Source organism: Pholis gunnellus, assembly GCF_910591455.1.
Source record: "Pholis gunnellus genome assembly, chromosome: 2".
Classification (NCBI taxonomy): domain Eukaryota; kingdom Metazoa; phylum Chordata; class Actinopteri; order Perciformes; family Pholidae; genus Pholis; species Pholis gunnellus.
Genome location: NC_136536.1, coordinates 1,288,908 through 1,310,832, shown reverse-complemented (window position 1 = coordinate 1,310,832; position 21,925 = coordinate 1,288,908). Strand labels below are relative to the sequence as shown.

The window sequence follows — 21,925 nt, the reverse complement described above, 5'->3', positions numbered from 1 at the left end:
GAAGCTACACGGAGCTGTTGTGTTTGCGGAAGTAGGAAGTGGTTCAGAGTAGGGCGATGACAACTTCCGGTCTGAGGCGCGCTTCATCCGTATCTAGGTTCTCTCTATACATCCATGGAAACATAAAAAAATGAATTACACATTCATGGTAAAAATAAATACATAAATAAATGCTAATAAAAAAGTATACATCCATTGTAAAAATAAATAAATAAATCATTGATAAGAAAAAAATAGTAATTTCTACATAAAATAAATGATAATTAAAAAACAAATGTATACATCCATGGTAACTACACTAGGGGGCGTCCTTCATCCAACATGTATTAAAAACATTAATATCCATATTTAACATGCTTATTACTGGTGTCCTCAATGACTTCCGCCGTGCAGTGGTGGAAGAAGTAGAGTATTCAGATCCTTTACATTAGTAAAAATATTAATAATTAATATACAAACAACAAGGCAGGTTGAAAATTGTATGAAAGTCTTTATGTGTCTAAGTAGTAAAATAAATATCAAATATCTAATAAACTACCTCAAATAAAATAATAACAAATAAGAAAGTAAATTAAAGTACATACATTGTAGTTAATAAAATAAACATTGTTATAAATAAATAAATAGACATAAATGGTGTTCAATTTAAATTAAAGGTTAGTAAATTCAAGCACTATTCGTTTAAACAGTCTTCTGCCTCTACTTTCTTTTGCAGCTTTTAATTTCATATATTTCAGAGATTTACAATATAACCAAGATTCATAACAAAACTGATTAAAATGAGTGGGGTTTGCATAAATTAGCTTGAAATAATTTCTATATTATACACAATCTAATACTAAGACATATAAGTCATATCAATCAATCACAATAAAATGAAAAATAAAATAAATAAATAAACAGAATGCCAGAGGATAATATATATTTATATATAATCATCATCCCCTGGCATAATATAACATATATATTTTATTTTACTTATACTAGATTACTAGACATCCTGATCCACCACTCCAGACCAGTTGGTGGCGGTAATGCACCAATTCATTGTTTGCCAACCGCCAATAAACCTCAAAAAAGAAGAAGAAGAAATGCTCCGGCCAATAAGGCGTCAGGTTGCTGTCGCGCGGTTGCCAGGGAGGGGGAAAAAAAAAGTTCTTCGCGGGCTCTGACAGACGGAAACAAACATGGAGGTGGAGATGATGGAACCTGAATGTGAGCAGAAAGAACCGACAGAGAGCGGGCAGAAGGCGGACACGGGAGCCGGAGAAGCGTTAGTTAAAAGCTCCGGCGGCCATTATGAGCTGCCCTGGGTGGAGAAGTACCGACCGACGAAACTCAGCGAGATCGTCGGGAACGAGGAGACCGTGAGCCGGCTCGAGGTGTTCGCGCGAGAGGGAAACGTGCCCAACGTCATCATCGCAGGTCAGTGAGGACCGAAAGGACTCAACTAGTTTACTTTATACCTTGAGTCATTATCCTGACACATTCAACTTAAGTAAAGGGTGTTCAGAAGTACTTTTACTTCATATTACTTCAGTAAAAGTAGTAATATCACAAGTGTAGGAATACTAAATCACACTTGAGTAAAAGTATTCGCATTTTAAGCATTTGTGTGTTCATCACCTTAATATTGCAGCTTGTTTAAAATATGAAGTATTTTCTTGTTATTCTATAATAATACATCATATTTTTGTAATCAGTATTTTATTTTTACTAAATATTGTCATATCTTGGTCAACAAATCAAATGACTCCTTTTATTGAAGAATGAATAAAAACACAGATTTATATTTCTACATTAATATGCACCTTGATCTAATTTACAAGCAACAGATAAATACTTTGTGTACTGTGTACATGTGTACACATTAACAGTGTATTTCTAATAGTATCACTACTAGAAGTTTGTTTATTGTGATTTTACCAACTCAGTAAACATCATTTATATTTTGTATTAATAATCTAAATCTGCAAAGTTACAGTTAGTGCAGTAAAAAGTACAAGACAATGGAAATACTCTGTATTGTATACAGTACTTGAGTAAATGTACTCAGTTACTTTCTTCCACTGAACTGAAAATAAGCAGAAGATGTCTGTTTTTTGGTTGTTAAAAGCATATCCTATAAAGCATCTTATTCTGGTATAATAGTGTAATGAGAGAGGAATATTATATATATATATATATATAATATTATAATAATACCTTGTGTGATCCAGGTCCTCCAGGAACAGGAAAGACCACCAGCATCCTGTGTTTGTCCAGAGCTCTGCTGGGAGCCTCCATGAAGGACGCCGTGCTGGAGCTCAACGCCTCCAACGAGAGGTGAGACAATAAATAAACATACAAACACGACGATGTTTAGACACCAGGACCTGGACCTGGACCTGGACCTCTTTGGTGTTTTGATGAATGTGACCTCGTCTGCAGAGGGATCGACGTGGTGAGGAACAAGATCAAGATGTTCGCTCAGCAGAAAGTGACGCTGCCCAAAGGACGACACAAGATCGTCATCCTGGACGAAGCCGACAGGTGAGACCAGGAGAGGAACTTCAGAACCAGATAACTTCAGAACCAGGGAACCAGGGAACCAGAGAACCAGAGAACCAGGGAACCAGAGAACCAGAGAACCAGGGAACCAGGCTTTTTATGTGTTAGGAAGTTAAACAGCTCATAATTCATCTCTAATATCTATTTATATTCATGTGAAAACATCTCCTTCAAACTACTGGATTTATTCTAGTTCATCACCAAAACTACATTTTACAGATGACATGTGAACACATCATGATAACGTTATAATGTACCTTCAGCCAGTACTCATGTTCACTGAGCAGAGCCTGAAGGCATCATGATGTCACTGAAGTGAACCTCCGTTGGTTAGCCGTTAGCGGTGCTGCTAACGTTACTAGCTCTCCTCTGATTGGTTGTTTACAATGAAACATGATCAGAGATCAGAGACTAGAAACACAAGAGGAGGAAGGAAGGAAGAGAGGAGGAGGAAGAGGAGAGAGGAAGGAAGGAAGCGAGGCGGGAGAAGGGAGGAAGTAGAAGGAAGGAAAGGAGGAAGTTATAATTTACCCTAGCCCCATACAATATAGGGAAGGGACAGACAGAGAGACTTTGATTCGTTTTAAGAAGTCACAATTCTCTGATTGCAGCTTCTTAAATGTGAATTTCTTCTGGTTTCCTTCCTCCTCTGTGACACTAAACTAAATATTTTTGAGTTGTGGACAAAAGAAGAAACAGTTATCAACACTTTTCGTGATTTCCTGACATGTTAGAGACTGAATAACATTCCTGAGATGTATAAAGAGAAAGTTTAACATGTTCTGAATGTGACGTTCAGACGTCTGAAATGAAGTCGTGTATTTTCACCGTTTCCTCTGAGGACACTAACGGTCTCCTCTGGTGTCTCCGTCCTCATGTCCTCCTTCCTCCAGCATGACGGACGGAGCTCAGCAGGCCCTGAGGAGGATCATGGAGATCTACTCGAAGACGACCCGCTTCGCTCTCGCCTGCAACGCCTCGGACAAGATCATCGAGCCGATCCAGTCGCGCTGCGCCGTGCTGAGATACTCCAAGCTGACGGACGGACAGATCCTGAGCCGGCTGCAGGACGTCGTGGAGAGAGAACAGCTGGCAGCGTCCGACGACGGGCTGGAGGCCGTCATCTTCACCGCTCAGGGAGACATGAGACAGGTGAGGACATGAGACGGGGGAGGACATGAGACGGGGGAGGACATGAGACATGGTGAGGACATGAGACAGGTGAGGACATGAGACATGGTGAGGACATGAGACGGGGGAGGACATGAGACATGGTGAGGACATGAGACGGGTGAGGACATGAGACGGGGGAGGACATGAGACGGGGGAGGACATGAGACATGGTGAGGACATGAGACAGGTGAGGACATGAGACATGGTGAGGACATGAGACGGGGGAGGACATGAGACATGGTGAGGACATGAGACAGGTGAGGACATGAGACATGGTGAGGACATGAGACGGGGGAGGACATGAGACATGGTGAGGACATGAGACGGGTGAGGACATGAGGCGGGAGACAGGTGAGACGGGCGAGGACCAGAGATCCAGTAGATCCCATTCATAGAGACAGTTGTGTGTTGCTTGATAGTTACGACACGGAGAGCTGACTAAACATTCGTCGTATCTAAAATTTGCATAATCACAACCCGACTACAACTTTATGCAAATGAGTTGGGTCCATCAGGAGACAGCAGGCTCGTTAAAGTCAATCAGTCAAACTAAGCATCTCTGATGTAAAATGCATCAATATTCTGTTACTAAATGATCTGTTCATCGCCTCACATGTGTTCTTTCATGTTCCTTCATAAGAAGATCAGCAGATATCTTGTTTTCTGTTATTAGAGCGAGGCTACGCTAACGACGTAGCTGCTCCATCAACACTCTAAATCTGCTTCTCCAGGCGCTGAACAACCTGCAGTCCACCAACTCCGGCTTCGGCTACGTCAACAGCGAGAACGTGTTCAAAGTGTGCGACGAGCCCCACCCGCTGCTGGTGAAAGGCATGCTGGGACACTGCGTGGACGGGAACGTGGACCAGGCCTACAAGGTGGTGGAGCAGCTGTGGGCGCTGGGCTACTCTCCGGAGGACATCATCGGGAACATCTTCAGGGTCTGCAAGACCGTCCACATGGCCGAGTACCTCAAACTGGACTTCATCAAGGTGAGCCGGAGCTCCGCCCCCCTCAACAGGTCCAGACCGGTTCCCCCACCAGTTAGAAGTTAAAGACTGTGACCTGAATGTGTTCCAGTCTGTAGAGCAGCGAGTCTCTTTAGTAACAAGTCACCAGACAAGTCTTCTCACCTCAGTATGAGGTACTCTCGTATTAACCCTGTAGTACTCTTGTTGTACTCTTTATGTACTCGTGTATTAACCTGCAGTACTCTGTGTGTCCTGTAGTACTCGTTGTACTCTTGATGTACTCGTGTATTAACCTGCAGTACTCTGTGTGTCCTGTAGGAGATCGGGTTCACTCACATGCGTGTGTCTGAAGGCGTGAACTCTCTGCTGCAGATGGCCGGTCTGATTGGTCGACTCTGCAGTAAGACGACGCCCCCCGCTGTCAGCTGATCCGTTAACCCCGACAGCGCTGGACTCTTCTGTGTTTAACGGACCGCGATCTGAACATTAAAGTTAGTTTCTCTTCAGAGATAATGTAAAAACTACAATAAATCATCTTTTCATTGATTGGTGTTGGTGTCTTTTGTTAAGGTTTACTAATTCATTAATTGTCCCCATAAGTATAGAGGACTGCTGCTTTCACAGTAAGCCTATAATACAACACGTCATCTTCCTGAGGTAAACGCAGTATTAGTACACAGTATTAGTACACGGTAGTATCAGTGAGTACTGCAGTGTTCAGGATCAACAAGCTTTATTTCATTACAAACCTTGTTAACATTCAAAGTCATGAACAACAAACCTCAGAGAAACGGCTGCTCAGTACAAATCTCCAAAAGTAATAAATATTAAGAACAGTAACAGACGGCAGAGTAACAGTTAGTGTGTATATATATATATGTGTGTATATGTGTGTGTGTGTGTAGAATAAAAGAACGACATGTTTGTGACGTTTATAACATGAACTCGTCTTTTTGTTTTACGGAGAGGTTTTCAGGAAAACTATGAATCCTAATAAACGACGGAGTATTCGAGTTACTGTATGAAAGAAGGTCAGAGGATCGTGTTTTTAATCAGCATGACTTTAAAGTTACTCTTTGAGGGTTTTTTCTCCAAAATGTGTGATTTTTAATTTAAATCTCAGTTCTTTCTCTGAATATCACCGGCTCCATCATTAATGTATAAAATATACATCATTCATTCACAAAGCCTCTGATACGCCGTCGATGTGAAGGAATGCTAAACAAAAACCAGGAGGGGGGGGGGGGGGCATCAGCTGATGTGACAGCTCTTAAAAACACACATCGACCCGTCTGTCATCGTCCACACAGCGACGGTTTTAAAGTGCAATTCATCAAAAGTCGATGTCACATAGGAGCTCATCAGTCCGTCTGATAATCAATAATCAATAATCAACAGCCGGCTGAACTACTGACGTCTAACTGTTGGATTAATGTCACGTGGAGCTGATCAACATCTCAGTTCCTCACTAGACTCAACACCACGTTAGAAACACCGCATGCCACAACGAGCAACGAGCAACGAGCATGCTGCCGACGGGCTCGACCGATAATAATAATAATAATAATAATAACAACATGTACGGTAACGGAAGAGGAACACGAGAGGGTGACGGGTCTCTTTCAGGGTCCCCATCAGAGGAAGACGTTAAAGTCTGTAAATGATTTTTAGTTTCATGAATCACCTCTGAAGTCTGGACCACCTGACAAAGATCTTCCTGTTAACTCATAAATCACGTCTGTCAGACGTTCCAGGGTCGGAGGGAACGGAAGCCCCGACAGCCAAGTATGAAAGGAAATAACAACCTGCTCATATATTTAGAAAGTCTGATTTTAAATTGTTTTTTTGTCGTGTTTTTTGAAATATAAAAAAGGTAAAAGTCTTAGTGTTTGTTGTTGTAATACTCATTCTGGCCACAAGAGGCTGAAGTGAATCACTACTTTATGTTCTAATTAGAACTAAAAGCATCTAAACACAAAGTAAATGTATCGTCTGTTAGCAAGTTATGTAACATTCAAACTCTAATTATAACATGAGGTAATGGTGCACTTCAGCCTCTTGTGGCCGTAGTTAGTATTACAACAACAAACAATTACAAAACAACTTTACCTGCCAAACAAGCTAGCTTAAAAAAATAAACCGAGCTAAACCGTTATCTCGTTCTGAAGTCATTAGAAACATTGTTTTTGCTCACTCGCCTCTCTGGGCTTCCATAAAAGCGACAGAATAGATTTTAAAAGTTGACCTATAAACTGTTGAGGTGAAACATTCCCTTAGAGTCTCTGTAATTTAATGTGTAGGAAGAAAGAGTTTCAGCAACGAGCTTCACAGCAACACCAACAACATAACGCCATAACTAAATAATAAAAAGATTATAATAAGAGTAAGAATAAAAAAGGAGGAACTGATGATCCGGTCTGAAAACAGTCTACTGAAGAAATACGACACGACTGTATGTAAATAAGAACCAGCTGCTCTCCATGTACGGTTAGAGGGAGAAGAAGAAACCAACACCAGCATCCTAAAGAGCACAGGAGCCAAAATGGCCGCCACCGAGCCGCTAACGACAGCGGCCGGATCTACAGAAAAAGTTAAACGGCGTGTCTCTACTTTTACACGATGCTAGATGTGAGTTAAAAACCGAAGAGTAAAGAGAGAAACACGGAGCAGGAAGAAGAAGTCCTACGCGGTCATCTCGATGGCGTGGTCCGCCGTGAGCCCCGGGATGGTGGAGGTAGCAGCGCCCTCTGGCAGTGCGCTGGTGGTACTGCGGCTCCGGACGCCGTCCGAGGAGCCGACGCTGGAGGCCGAGTGAGTCCTGGAGCGGACCAGCCGGGTCATACCAGCTGTGGGCACTGGGGGGGGGGGGGCAGAGTTAGTGACAGGAAACATCGTGTGTGTGTGTGTGTGTGTGTGTGTGTGTTGTGTTCACTGTCCAATCAGCACGAGCTGATTTGAATCTGGGATTCAAATCTGATGACGGTGATTGTGAGGCTCCGTTCACACTGAAGCTCAGACAAGCAGAGATGTTTTATGAGGTACTTGTACTTCGTCAGTGTTTTACTGCTGTGGACGCATTTCAGACTCCTAAATACATCAGTCTAAGTGAACGCCATATTTAATATATTTTTACATCTTTACTTTGCTGTCAGACAGACCTTTCTGAAGAGGAACTGATGTGATTAAACCTACATCCATTGAACCCTCTAACCCTTCACAGCAGTGTGTTGGGGAATCTATGTTCTCCTCAGAGCCACAAAACTCTTTAAATAAAACCGGGATTTGACCTGCGAGCACTCAGGAGCTGCTGCTTTAGTGTCCATGAGTCTGGTGTCTTTAAGGAGAACGTCTGACAGCGACGTATATTTATATATATATATATATTTATATATATATATAAATATATATATATGTATATAAATATGAGAAGTTCAGAACTATAAACAGATGATTCTGCAGTGTGAACGGAGCCGAGGTGTTGGCATGCAGCACAGCCTGCTGGGTACTGTCACTGCAGAGGAAGAAATAAAACAATCTGTTGATCAGCTGATCAACAGCATGCAGACACACACACACACACACACAGACACACACACACCAAGACAGACAGACGAGGCGAAGGAGTTACAAGAGAGCAAAGATGGAAAATGGAGACAGGCGAGGTGGGTTGCGTGTGTGTGTGTGTGTGTGTGTGTGTGTGTGTGTGTGTGTGTGTGTGTGTGTGCATGTGTGTGTGTGTGTGTGTGTGCATGTGTGTGTGTGTGTGTGTGTGTGCATGTGGGGGGGTTTAAGATTCTGGTTGGAATCCTGATACCTGATTGGCTGCTCAGGCGGTTTAACACAACATGAGGGACTGGAGGAAACAAAGACAAAGAGACGAGAAGAACAAGAGCAGAAAGGAAGGAGGACAGGTTGAGAGACAATAGTAGTTCTAATACTACACACACACAGACACACACACACACACACACACACTAAACATGAATTTATTGTTTTGAGGAAATCCAACTGATTCATACACTTCTGTGAACAACACTGCAAACAGCTACTTACAGTTAGTGACGCAGGGCTGGAGACACACACACACACACACACACACAGACACACACACACACACACACACACACACACACACACACACACACACACACACAGACACACACACACACACACACACAGACACACACACACACACACACACACACACACACACACACCTTTTGACTGAGCAGCTTAGTGTATAAATATCTGTTACTTTTCATTCAAGGTGCTTTTAACACTGAACCCTTTTGGTCTGTTTTCCGTCCTTGAACAGGAACTCGAACAGAACTAACAAATCAACAACGTCTCGCTTTGTTCTCTTGATCCGGAGCAAAATGAGCCCGACGACATGAAACCAACAAGTCCTTTAGTTTAGTAGGACGGGAACACGTCAACAGAGAGAGACAAAGACCAACGGGACGTCACACACATGTCGGAGCAAACTCGGTCCAATCCAGTCGGTAGTTTTCTTGCAAATACAAAGAATTATAAGAAACTCTTCTTATCTCTTCTCCTGCATTGACTCATACTCACTGTAGCCCATCCCCTGGACAAAATACTTGAAGGCCTCAGCTAGTTTCCCAGGCTGAGGAAGGAAAACACACACACACACACACACACACACACGTCATCAAACGGATGAAACTCAGAGCCAGTCAAAATGACGGCTAGCTGGTTAGCATGCTAATTTAAGCAGATATGTCTGCGAACACGACACGTTGACGTCTTTAACCTTCTGTTGATTATGATAGCTTCTGTTTGACGCTTTTCTTAGATCATATCTTACACTGCACTGTTTCATCTGATTCTATTAGAGCTTGTTTAACATGTTTTATTTAAAGCCCTCTAGAATTGCCTTTTTGCTTAAACGTGCTCTATAAAATAAACTGAAGCCTCGTATCAACCAACTATGGAAGCCCATTCCCGCCAGCAAAATAAAAAAAAAAATCCACCCGAAAAAAATAAAATAAAAAAAATTCCACCCAAAAAAAAGTATATATATATATATATATATATATATATATATCCACCCAGAAAAGAAAAAAAAGTTAGCTTTTTTTTTTTTTTTTTTTGTAGCCGGAAAAAAGTAAAAAAAAAAGAAAATTATGTTTTGTTTTTTTTGCTAGCAAACGAGATTAGAAGTGCGCATGCGCTTCAAGTGACGATCTCCTCACAGGTCCCTTCATCCTCTCGCTAGTCTTTCCATGAAAACGACATGCAATTTTACATATTAATACTTAATATATATATATATATATAACATCTAACATTTACAAAAGTCACCAGTAATAGTTACCTTGTGTAGAATTGCATGTCGTTTTTCTTCCGGCAAAAAATAAATAAATAAAAAAAATCATCATAATCTTTTTATTTTTTTTAAACTTTTTCCGGAACAAATACGACATGCAAAAAAAAAAAAAAGACATAAACTTTTTTTTTTTTCTAGGTGGATATATATATATAATTTTTTTGGTGTGGATTTTATTTTATTTTATTTTTTTCGGGTGGATTTTTTATTTTATTTTGCCTGGGGGAATGGGCTTCCATAACAATCAGCTGAACACAACTCTACACAGCGAGGACTTTGTGGAACAGGTACACAGACTCACCTGCACCACCTGAGGAAGTCCTCCACAGTCCGCCATCTGGTGGAGACACAGAGAACATCTGGTGAGAACACGAGTCCGTCTACAAGCTAATGTTGAAGGTGGTGTTTGCGGCTTCTTGTAGGTTTGTCGTAGCATCGTTTAGTTTAGCGTGAACTACGTCTCTCGTCTCAATACACGTCACCGACACGGCCGGTAGCTTAGCTTGCTAGCTAGCTAGCTATTGTACCTGATGTTTATCAGACGAGGAATAATAATATCAGAAGCAAACAGGCGGGAACCTTTCAGAGGTGTCGTCTTTCTAATTACGTATTCTCACAGTGTTCTACAGTTTTATGACAAAATGCGACTTTCTTGACAAAGCCTGAGAATATAATATTTGTTTCAGGCTTTTATTGTGAAAGGTAAGAATGAAAGGAGTGGATGTGTTTCCTTTGTTTCAGGTGGAAAGGAGAAATAAGTAGTTAAGTTTAATCAGTTAAATAAGTGAATGTGTCAGTGAGGAGGACAGAGACATGCAGACAGAGAGACAGAGAGACAGACAGACAGGCAGAGAGACAGACAGAGAGACATGCAGACAGACAGAGAGACAGACAGAGAGACAAGTACCTTGAGCAGGGTGGTCTTGGTGGGGTTCAGTCTGGAGTTACACTCCACCTGCAGGACAGAGAAACACACACACACACACACACACACACACACACAGTATTTACAACAATGTGATGTCACATATTGGCTGTTGTCATGGAAACAGGGCAGATACCCACCACAACATCGACAGCAGGCGACGTGTCTCCAACCACCAGCAGAGCAGGACACCTGACACACACACACACACACACACACACACACACACACACACACAGTCAGATAAACTGAATGTGACGATGGAAATGTATTTTATCGTAGAAAAAAGGAAATAAATAATAAACCTCGTTACCTGAGTGTGTTGACGGTGTTTTCATTGAGACCAGGGATAGGGCGCTCAATCTGCAACTCAGTACGACTGACACACACACACACACACACACACACACACACACACACACACACACACACACACACACACACACACACACACACACACACGTTGAGTGGATACTAAGCAGCATTATAACTTGTTATTGCAGCGTTGGTAGTATTGTACTACTTAAAGGGGAACTTTGGTGTTTTTCACCCTGGACTCTATTTCGTCATATTTTTGTGTCTCAGAGAGAAACTGGTTCAGTATCGAGACAACAAGCAGACCAGATCGAGCTACATTTAAGAAAACGCTTTTTTACATGAAGTTGTCAGATATTTATAGTGACGATCAGCATCTTGTTGTTTTTTGCAACCAGTGAACAGGAAGTGACCACATCTGGACTGAGGAGGAGTGACGTAGAGACGCCGTATACGTCTCTGGTAGAGACCTGTCAATCACTGTGTAGCCCCGCCCCTAAAGCATCCCCTGCTTTATGGTCTGTGTGACTCTAAATGGACCATCATTTACTAAATGAACATCATGCTGTATTGAAGAAGACTTGAAACTAGAGATTGAGACCATAAACTCATGTTTACAATGTTTACTGAGGTAATAAATCAAGAGAGAAGTAGAGTCATTTTCTCATAGACTTCTATACAACCAGAGGAGTCGCCCCCTGGTGGACACTAGAGAGAATGCAGCTTTAACACGTGAAGCTTTGACCAAAACGTTGTTGTCCCCATTAGTCACTGAGACACAATAATATAATGTAAATGTGATATTTAGTTCCCTGTCTCAGCATTGACTCGTCCTCACTAGTTCCTCATAAAAGCCAACATGGCTGCCGACCCGCTGCTGTGTCCTACCTGCTGTAGCTGTTGTAGAACATGACCAGGTTGTCCAGCGGTACATCCTGAGAGATGTGGAGTCTGTACGTCTGGATGATCTCCTTGTTCTCCGTGAGCTCGTCCTGCACACAAACACGCAGAGTTAAGGGTTCAGTGGAGAATGATAACTTGTTCTTCTGAAGCGATGGTTCTCGTTTGTCCTCACAGTGCTGAAGTGGTGGCCCATGATCATGTCGACCAGGTTGCTCGTCCAGCCGCTCAGCTGCAGGAAACCAAAACATAACACTTCAACTGCTTTCGTTCAACTGTAATTTCTTATATGTTGATAATCAACAAAAGAGCATTTTTTGAGTGTGTGCGTGCCTGTGTCTGCATGTGTGTGTGTTTCTGCATGTGTGTGCATGTGTCTGTGCGTGCGTGCGTGCGTGTGTGACACACCTTAGAGGCGGCCCAGTCCATCCAGCCTTTAGCACAGGGGTCGACGTCGATCAGAACTAACCCCTCCACCAGAGTGGGCTCATTCAGCTGAAACACAACAGTAGAACGCACATAACACCACAAATAACAACAAAGACGTTAAATAAAATCAAACTAATGTTGATACTCACAGCCAGTTTGGTGAGGACGTAGGCTCCAGCTCCAACGCCGATACCAATCACACTCTTCACCCTGAAGACAACACACACACACACACACACACACACACACACACACACACACACACACACACACACACACACACACAATCAGGGTGATCTAACAAACCTGTTCCTGCTAAAATACCCATCATGCATCACAGAGAAGACCGCAGACTCACTGAAGCTGTTTCAGGACAGACGGCAGCATCTCAGCCAGCTCATCCATGGTGGGGTACTGGTACCTGTACACACACACACCACACACACACACACACACACACACGTTTAAACGTGTGTAAACATGAGGGTTTGAATCCCTGCATCTTGATTCTAATCCTTCTGAACTTGACATCCAATCAATAGTCAATATTTTGTGAAGAAAGCTCACAAACAGCATCTAAACTACCTGTAGTTTGTCCGTCTTTAAGCACATTTATCTGCCTAATTGTGCTGCGTCTTCAGATATTCAGCCAATATAATATCAAAGTAGAGATCAAAGCCAAAATGTGGCCAACCTTAAAAACCCGTCGGCTATCGGGCGTTCAACCAAAGGCTCCAACGTGATTGGTCAACACTGCTTCAGGCGTCCTGAGAAGTCTCAAAGCTGCATTCTCTCTAATCTCTGTCAGAAGCTGGGGAACACAGTGATGTGTGTGCACCCAGCAGAGTGTGTGTGTGTGTGTGTAAGTGTAGGTGTGTGCGTGTGTGTGTGTGTTACCCGGTGGGGAACACTGGAGCGTTCTCTTGTTGTCCTGGAGCATCAACATGCAGAACTGAGAAATGCTGCGTCACCTCCTGCATGTCCTCGTAGTTAAACAGGCTGTTAAAACAAGACTTATCTACACACACACACACACACACACACACACACACACACACACACACACACACACACACACACACACACACACACACACACACACACACACACACACACACACACACACACACACACACACACACACACACACACACACACACACAGTAAGTCATTGTGTCTCCTGTGTGTGTTGTCTCTGTAACTCTGTGGTGTTACTCACGGTTCAGTCCGATGTCGTGGTAGGTGAGGATTGTGGGTCGGTTGCCTTTAGCAGCCCCCCTCATGGTGACGTGCAGCACACCGTGGGACGTCTCCACGTCGTGCTCCTGAACACAACAACAACAACAACAACAACAGATGACCATCATCCTGTCACGCAGCAGCAGGAGGCTCGAGGGAGAACTGACTCTAAACGTCCATTTTAACACGAGTAAATAAAACATCAACAAGAAGAGCTTGAAGCAGCAATGATTTTACCAGATGTTTGTATTTCCACAACAACAAACAGATGAATGTGCACTTGAATGCACCACATCATCATCATCATCATCATCATCATCATCATCATGGGACGTTTCAGTCTTGTTCAACTTGTTTATAAATCACATATGATGTCATGTGGTCACCGATCTGAGGCCGCGTGGTTATGGTGCCTTCAGGTGGCGCCGGAATAATGGGAAAATTAGCTCCCGATTGGGAAAATCCAGGTGTGTTTGCTCACAATCATGATATTAGGTTCTAACTGTTGCTGTTCACGTAGAGCGACCTCGATGAGTTTGTAGGTAGAGCAATACTTTAGTAATCTACAGCAACAAGTCTGGGACAAAATCATGAATTTGAAGCTTCAAATAGTTTCAGAAAACAACATGAATCTCCTTTGTTGTTTCCACATTACGACTTAAAGCTCGGGACCGTCCCAGGAGCACCTGAACGCACCACGAAACACACATATTTATCTGGTTACAGGTGGAAACATGTTGACTCAGGTAGTTTGTTACCACGTTTCCTACCTGAACATGTTCATTCCTGTAAAACGTCCCTGTGTGTTTGATGTATTAAACTAATCTAAAGGACATTATGGACATTAAGATGACGTATTAAACTAATCTAAAGGACATTATGGACATTAAGATGACGTATTAAACTAATCTAAAGGACATTATGGACATTAAGATGATGTATTAAACTAATCTAAAGGACATTATGGACATTAAGATGACTTATTAAACTAATCTAAAGGACATTATGGACATTAAGATGATGTATTAAACTAATCTAAAGGACATTATGGACATTAAGATGACTTATTAAACTAATCTAAAGGACATTATGGACATTAAGATGACGTATTAAACTAATCTAAAGGACATTATGGACATTAAGATGATGTATTAAACTAATCTAAAGGACATTATGGACATTAAGATGACTTATTAAACTAATCTAAAGGACATTATGGACATTAAGATGACTTATTAAACTAATCTAAAGGACATTATGGACATTAAGATGATGTATTAAACTAATCTAAAGGACATTATGGACATTAAGATGACGTATTAAACTAATCTAAAGGACATTATGGACATTAAGATGACGTATTAAACTAATCTAAAGGACATTATGGACATTAAGATGACGTATTAAACTAATCTAAAGGACATTATGGACATTAAGATGATGTATTAAACTAATCTAAAGGACATTATGGACATTAAGATGATGTATTAAACTAATCTAAAGGACATTATGGACATTAAGATGACGTATTAAACTAATCTAAAGGACATTATGGACATTAAGATGACTTATTAAACTAATCTAAAGAACATTATGGACATTCAGACGGTAAGAAAATGCATTCCCCACTTTGTTCTGTTCTTTCTCCTTCTCTTTGGTAAAGTATCTTTTTACATCTTTCTCTAGGAAATGAAACGTGCTTTAATGGAAAGTGTTACGAATGAAATGTGATTGTTTATTGTCTCTCCATCATACAACTGAAGCACAACACATGAACGTAAACCAGCAAAGAGACGAGCAGGCTAACTAACGAGCTAACGCGCTAACAGGCCGACTCCTGTGAGAGCTGCTTGAGCTGGTGAAGCGTGACTCGGGCTAATGAATGAGAAGCTAACTGGCTAAACTCACCACCCCAACTCCTAAAGAACAGGAGATCTGGTGCAAATCCAGAGAGGCAGACATCCTGACAGAGGAGGAGGAGGAGGAGGAGGAGGAGGAGGAGGAGATTCAGAGAGGAAGAGGAGAGACACAAGGATTCATAAACAGAGAGACGGAGAGAGAGAACATATGAAAGAGTTCAGCAGAGACAGAAGAAAGAGATTGAGGTCATCTGTGCTGTAGCTCAGTGAAGAGATAATCTCTGCAGCCATTGGCTGAGAGGAGAAAGGTCTGAAGGTGTAAACAGCCAATCAGCTGTTAGAGCTTCTTTCACCACTGGTTTCATCACGTCTTCACTACGACGACTTCATCGTTTACGTCTGGTTTATACGCTCTCTACTGGCTGTGTATGCTGTGGTTTGAGTTTTTATACATATTCTATTTCTAATTTTAACTTTTCTACTGTTTGATCAAGTTATTCTGTGTTGTATTTTATTTTATTTATTTTTTTCTCAACTTAATTGGGTGTGCATTAGTCTCTTCTTCTTCTCTCAATGTTAGTCTTGTTTCAGTCTCGACAATCAGCTACATGAACTCAACTTGACTGACTGACTGACTGATTCACCAGCTCTAGTTCTGTGTCCTTGTTAAAGCTGCGTTGTCAACACCAACTGAAATATTGACGTTTTCACTTCCTCAATAAGTGTCTGCAAAATCAGAAAGTCTCTCGTGTCCTACTGTCTTTGAACACGTTTCAACGCAACAACAACAACAACAACGACGAGGAGGCTAACGGCTAAAAGAAGCTAACGTTAATCAGTAAACAACAACAAGGCGTGGCAGATGGAATCGTAACGTTATAAAAGCACATAATTAATTAGAACGTGTTTAACTCATCTGCTGACACACAATAGAACCTTAATGTCTCATGTCACGTTAACAGTAAAGCGGATAAATCAAAGCTATCGTAAATGTGAAGGATGATGTGCATTTACTGTATCTGAATCTAAGATTTCTTTATTGCAAATTTGTGATTTTCTTTCTCGTAGATGTACGACTTTAATCTCAGAGAATATCAGTTTTGTTCTTGTAAATTCACGACTTTAACCTCTATAATGATGCCCCCCCCCTCTATTGTTGTTTCTTTAACTGTCCCTGAAACGCTGCCGACGTTACTTTCTGTTCAGACTGTTTCATGTTAAATACTACAACAGTGTGGAGATACTCTATGAATTAATAAAGCAACACAGAAAGGATTATTGTTTATAAGGATATATATATATATATGTATATATATATATATATATATATATGTATGTGTTTCATCTGACTGACTGACAATAAGCAGCTTTAGAAGAGCTCACAGGGGGAGAGCTCTTCTTCTGTGCTCTCATTTGAAACAGCTGATCGGAGGCATTGATCAGCACTGACCCGCTGGACAGACGTCAGCGCTGATCGATGCCAGAGTGGAGCTGACGGAGGTCACACTGACGCTGCTCAGCTCGCTTTCACTCACACATTAACAGGATTGTTTCAGCCGTGTGTCTCTATTTTATAACACGTATTTATAACATGTGACGATCGGCAGTCAGTTTAGCTACGAGGCGACGTGTGTGTGGCTTTAACTGATGAAAGGTGAATATCATCAGACCTCTCTGACTCCACTGAAGTCAATCGTTACCGTAGCTTTCAGCCTGCAGCTCAACGTAGTTATGACACAAGTAGGTCAACACATCACACACTGCTGTTGTGTTTCACTACAGTAGATGTTCTGCTGATGGACGTACGTCAGACACCGAACAGCATCTATATCAGTTTAAGTTTACACTGGAAGATATACCGGATCTATTCACACACACAGTGAGTCTACCTCTCTGGTCTCCTGCTAGTGTGATTGTGTTTTAAAGAGTCACACAATAACACAAACACACTGATAGATGGAGGCAGCAGGAGACCAGCTCCACCTGTGATCTATAAGCTCAAATGTTTCCATCGATGGAGTCTGCTGTCTGGAAGGTCTGTCTGAGGGGAACACATTCTAAATAAACACTTAAACTGATATTGATTCTCTTAGGTGACCAGGTTTTTTATATCGTATAAATAATAACTCATCTTTCTACATCGTTAGGCTGGTGAAAAGTCTTGATTGTGACTCCAGGAGAAGGAGAAGAGAAGGTGTGAACTCACCTGACAGTCAAAGTCCTGGAGATTCCTCCCATTCTGAAGAGACAGAGGAAACGCTTTCATCATTATCGTTATGAAGCAGGAGGTGAATCTGATCCTAAGTCAGTTTGCTGTTGTACTACATCTAACCACATAACGTTTGTAACGTTCATGTGTACAGGTGAGAGACCCCGGCTAAGCCCCGCCCCCCCTCCACCTCACCTGTCCTGTCAGGAGAGGTTTGATCTCCGTCAGCTGGACGTCGTGAAGCTCCTCCATCATAGGACACCTTTACTGACAGTCAGCCTGATACAAGACGCCTTCCAGACGCACAGAGGGGACAGACGGGTAGAGTGTGAGACAGGTAGGTAACAGCTGTTAGTCTAAAGCTCCACGTGTTAAAGCTGCATTCTCTCTAGTGTCCACCAGGGGGCGACTCCTCTGGTTGTATAGAAGTCTATGAGAAAATGACTCTACTTCTCTCTTGATTTATTACCTCAGTAAACATTGTAAACATGAGTTTATGGTCTCAATCTCTAGTTTCAAGTCTTCTTCAATACAGCATGATGTTCATTTAGTAAATGATGGTCCATTTAGAGTCACACAGACCATAAAGCAGGGGATGCTTTAGGGGCGGGGCTACACAGTGATTGACAGGTCTCTACCAGAGACGTATACGACGTCAGTGACTTAACAAACATTTATTTAAAATAATTCTTCAAGATTATTACTTTATAAGAGTCTAATAACTGTAGTAACACAGGTAAATGCCGACAAAATAAACATTTAGCCTCAAAGAGTTACATGTGTTGAATATCAGAGAAGCTCAGTACATGAAGTGTCTCTGGCTGTAACGAATCCTGTGTGACGGTGATTTAGACTCAGCTAGTCGAGCACAGAGAGAAGGTTTAGGATGGTTTGAAATCTAAATGATCCAGACTTAATACATACATGCAATTTTAGACATTTAAAGCTTTTGTCACTCCAATAAACAGATTATTTGCATCTAACAAAAATAAAATAAAAAACATACTTGCTTCTACTGTATGATCTAGCTCTGCCACCTGTCTGTCTGTCTGTCTGTCTGTCTGTCCACCTGTGTCAAACTGTGTTATCCAACTGTGTGAATCTAATGGAAACAGCCAGTGATCTCTCATTGGCAGTCGTCCAACCAGTGTGTGTGTGTGTGTGTGTGTGTGTGTGTGTGTGGGCAGACAGGTTGGGTAACAGCGTTATCTGTTATCTGGATGGATGCTCGGCTTCCTGTTGGACTATCTGGCTCATCAACACAGATGAAGACGAACAGTCGGAACAGTTCAAATACAACATTCATCGTACGAGGTAGTAGAGACCTGTCAATCACTGTGTAGCCCCGCCCCTAAAGCATCCCCTGCTTTATGGTCTGTTTGACTCTAAATGGACCATCATTTACTAAATGAACATCATGCTGTATTGAAGAAGACTTGAAACTAGAGATTGAGACCATAAACTCATGTTTACAATGTTTACTGAGGTAATAAATCAAGAGAGAAGTAGAGTCATTTTCTCATAGACTTCTATACAACCAGAGGAGTCGCCCCCTGGTGGACGCTAGAGAGAATGCAGCTTTAACACGTGACGCTTTGGCTTCACTTCACCTCCTGATTCTGCTTCCTGAGTTCCTCTCTAAACCAGTATTTATATTTGTATTGATCCCAACAGTCAATGTGGTGCAGCTGTTCCATTAAAACAGGAAACACTGCCGGCTGTTAACGATTCATGTGTTCATATCTAATCGTCATGATATGTGACTACACAGAATACACAGAATACACAGGATACACAGAATACACAGAATACACAGAATACACAGGATGTAAGTCAATGAATGTTAACGTGGACCCAAAGTTCACAAGCGAGGGTTCCACATGGACACTTTAAGCTGTACGCCGTTAGCAACAGGTGCTAACGTTAGCACAAAAAGCTGTTGCCTTCTGGGAAAAAGAGTTTGTTCAGGATTTGTTCAGTGTTTCTACAGTTTTAATGTTCCAGTTGTCAAAGGATTATTACTGAAAGGTGTGGATGCTTCCTCGTACTAATCATGATTACGGTTATGTTTACTGTTTATGTGATAAATATTCAGGAACTGTTTTGTCTTTAATGTCTTTAAAGAATTTACAATATTATAGGAAAATGTATGTTTAGTTGCTTCAAAAGCCCCAAAAAAGACAAATATTTGTTGTAACATAATTGATAATAATTGATTATTCTTAAACTTAAATTCAAGAGAAGGATGTTGAACATGTTTGTATACTATCACTTCTTATCAGACTGTATTTAGTCTTTGGCACATGGCTCTACTGTTCTTATATATTATACCTCATGTTACCAAACACTAAATATAGTCTGAGAAGAAAATGTCTCAGAAACTACAAGTGTGTGGTATCTGTGACGTTACAGATGTGAAAACATTGTACTGATGGATGCTTTGCATGAAGTGCATTTTATTTTGACGTATTTTCTCTTCCATAGCTTCAACAGACTCACACATTTGACTGTGTTGCACAATAACAACATTTATAGAACCTTTGGACCAATCACAACGGATGCTTTCCTCATCATATTAAATATAGTCTTTGTGCACAAATGAGTAATAAATATAAATATAAATATATTTTATTTGACATTTTTCAGATTCAATGAATTTGATTGAAAATGATCAATCGATTAAAAAAATCAACATTTACAATAAATAAGCTCAGAGGTTGTTTCAAATGCATCTGAAGGGAGTACTGATGCTCTGCTGTTCGCCCACACACACACACACACACACACAGATACATATACACACACACACACACACATAGATACATACACACACAGATACACACACACACACACACAGATACATATACACACACACACACATACACATACACACACACAGATACATATACACACACACACACATACACATACACACACACACACACAAAGACACACACACAAAGACACACACACACACACACACACACACACACACACACACACACACACACACACAAACAAACATACATACACACACACACACTCAAGCACACGCACACAAACACGCGGACGCACGCACACACACACACACGCACACAGGAATCTTTGCAGATGAGCTAATTAATGAGCCTGGATGCTAATGTTAGCTCCAGACAGACAGCTCAGGCTTAGCAACCGTTACTACGGAGAAACGTGCATATCGACAGTGACCCGAATGCGCGCGCACACACACACACACACACACACACACACACACACACACACACACACACACACACACACCTGTAACCAAATACACCATACGCCATAGGAGCCTCACAAGGACGGAACAATAACACCCTAGCACGACGGTTAGCCTAATCAGCTGGGCACCTAGATGTAAACACCTCGAGCTTTAAGTGGCCGGTAACGTCACCGGGTTCGTTAGCCGTTACTGCCATGGTTACTCACCGTCAGCCGTTTGCTCCTCGCGCTACAGATTCAGATAACGTGGTCCGTTCGGTAACGGTCGGTCGGTTGGTTACTGTGGTAACGGGTGACTGACAGGTGACTGAGAGGTGAGCTGGTCGCGAGGCTCCTCTCTCTCCGTGTGACTGAGCTCACTGACTGTCAGCAGCACGCGGGCGGTAAAGGGGCGGAGCTACGTCAACGTAAACAACAGGTCGGTCACGAGGTCACCAAAATAATATCTATAAGGATAATAATAATAATGATCAGACTTCAGACGAGGTACTCAGATCCTTTACTTCAGTAAAAGTACTAATACCACACTGAAACCTGAGTTTAATTAATAAAAAAAGTTTAAAGTATTGAGTGATCAGTATAAAGTACAACATATACCTCTGAGCTGTAGTACAGTATAAAGTACATGTACCTCTGAGATGTGGTGCAGTATAAAGTACAACATGTACCTCTGAGATGTAGTGCAGTATAAAGTACATGTACCTCTGAGATGTGGTGCAGTATAAAGTACATGTACCTCTGAGATGTAGTGCAGTATAAAGT

General features: G+C 41.6%; 2 protein-coding genes across 2 annotated transcripts; one reads left to right on the top strand and one right to left on the bottom strand.

Moving 5' to 3' along the window:
- The first annotated feature begins 1,151 nt into the window (after positions 1 to 1,151).
- On the top strand, positions 1,152 to 5,228 carry rfc2 (replication factor C (activator 1) 2). The gene is made up of 6 exons (XM_079179800.1): positions 1,152 to 1,425; positions 2,220 to 2,325; positions 2,431 to 2,532; positions 3,444 to 3,702; positions 4,455 to 4,715; positions 5,013 to 5,228. Exons 1-6 carry the CDS (start codon positions 1,188 to 1,190, stop codon positions 5,121 to 5,123), a joined length of 1,077 nt encoding a protein of 358 aa, XP_079035926.1. The 5' UTR covers positions 1,152 to 1,187; the 3' UTR covers positions 5,124 to 5,228.
- A 268-nt stretch (positions 5,229 to 5,496) lies between these two features.
- On the bottom strand, positions 5,497 to 21,420 carry LOC306711020 (protein NDRG3-like). Its single transcript, XM_079179788.1, has 17 exons — positions 21,371 to 21,420; positions 18,116 to 18,213; positions 17,918 to 17,950; positions 13,833 to 13,938; positions 13,511 to 13,631; positions 12,972 to 13,034; positions 12,763 to 12,823; positions 12,593 to 12,679; positions 12,360 to 12,416; positions 12,173 to 12,276; positions 11,283 to 11,348; positions 11,110 to 11,161; positions 10,952 to 10,999; positions 10,346 to 10,381; positions 9,270 to 9,321; positions 8,509 to 8,547; positions 5,497 to 7,549 (listed from the first exon to the last, which is right to left on the bottom strand). The coding sequence occupies exons 2-17, from the start codon at positions 18,173 to 18,175 to the stop codon at positions 7,377 to 7,379; spliced, it is 1,158 nt and encodes a 385-aa protein (XP_079035914.1). The 5' UTR covers positions 18,176 to 18,213; positions 21,371 to 21,420; the 3' UTR covers positions 5,497 to 7,376.
- Positions 21,421 to 21,925: the final 505 nt, after the last annotated feature.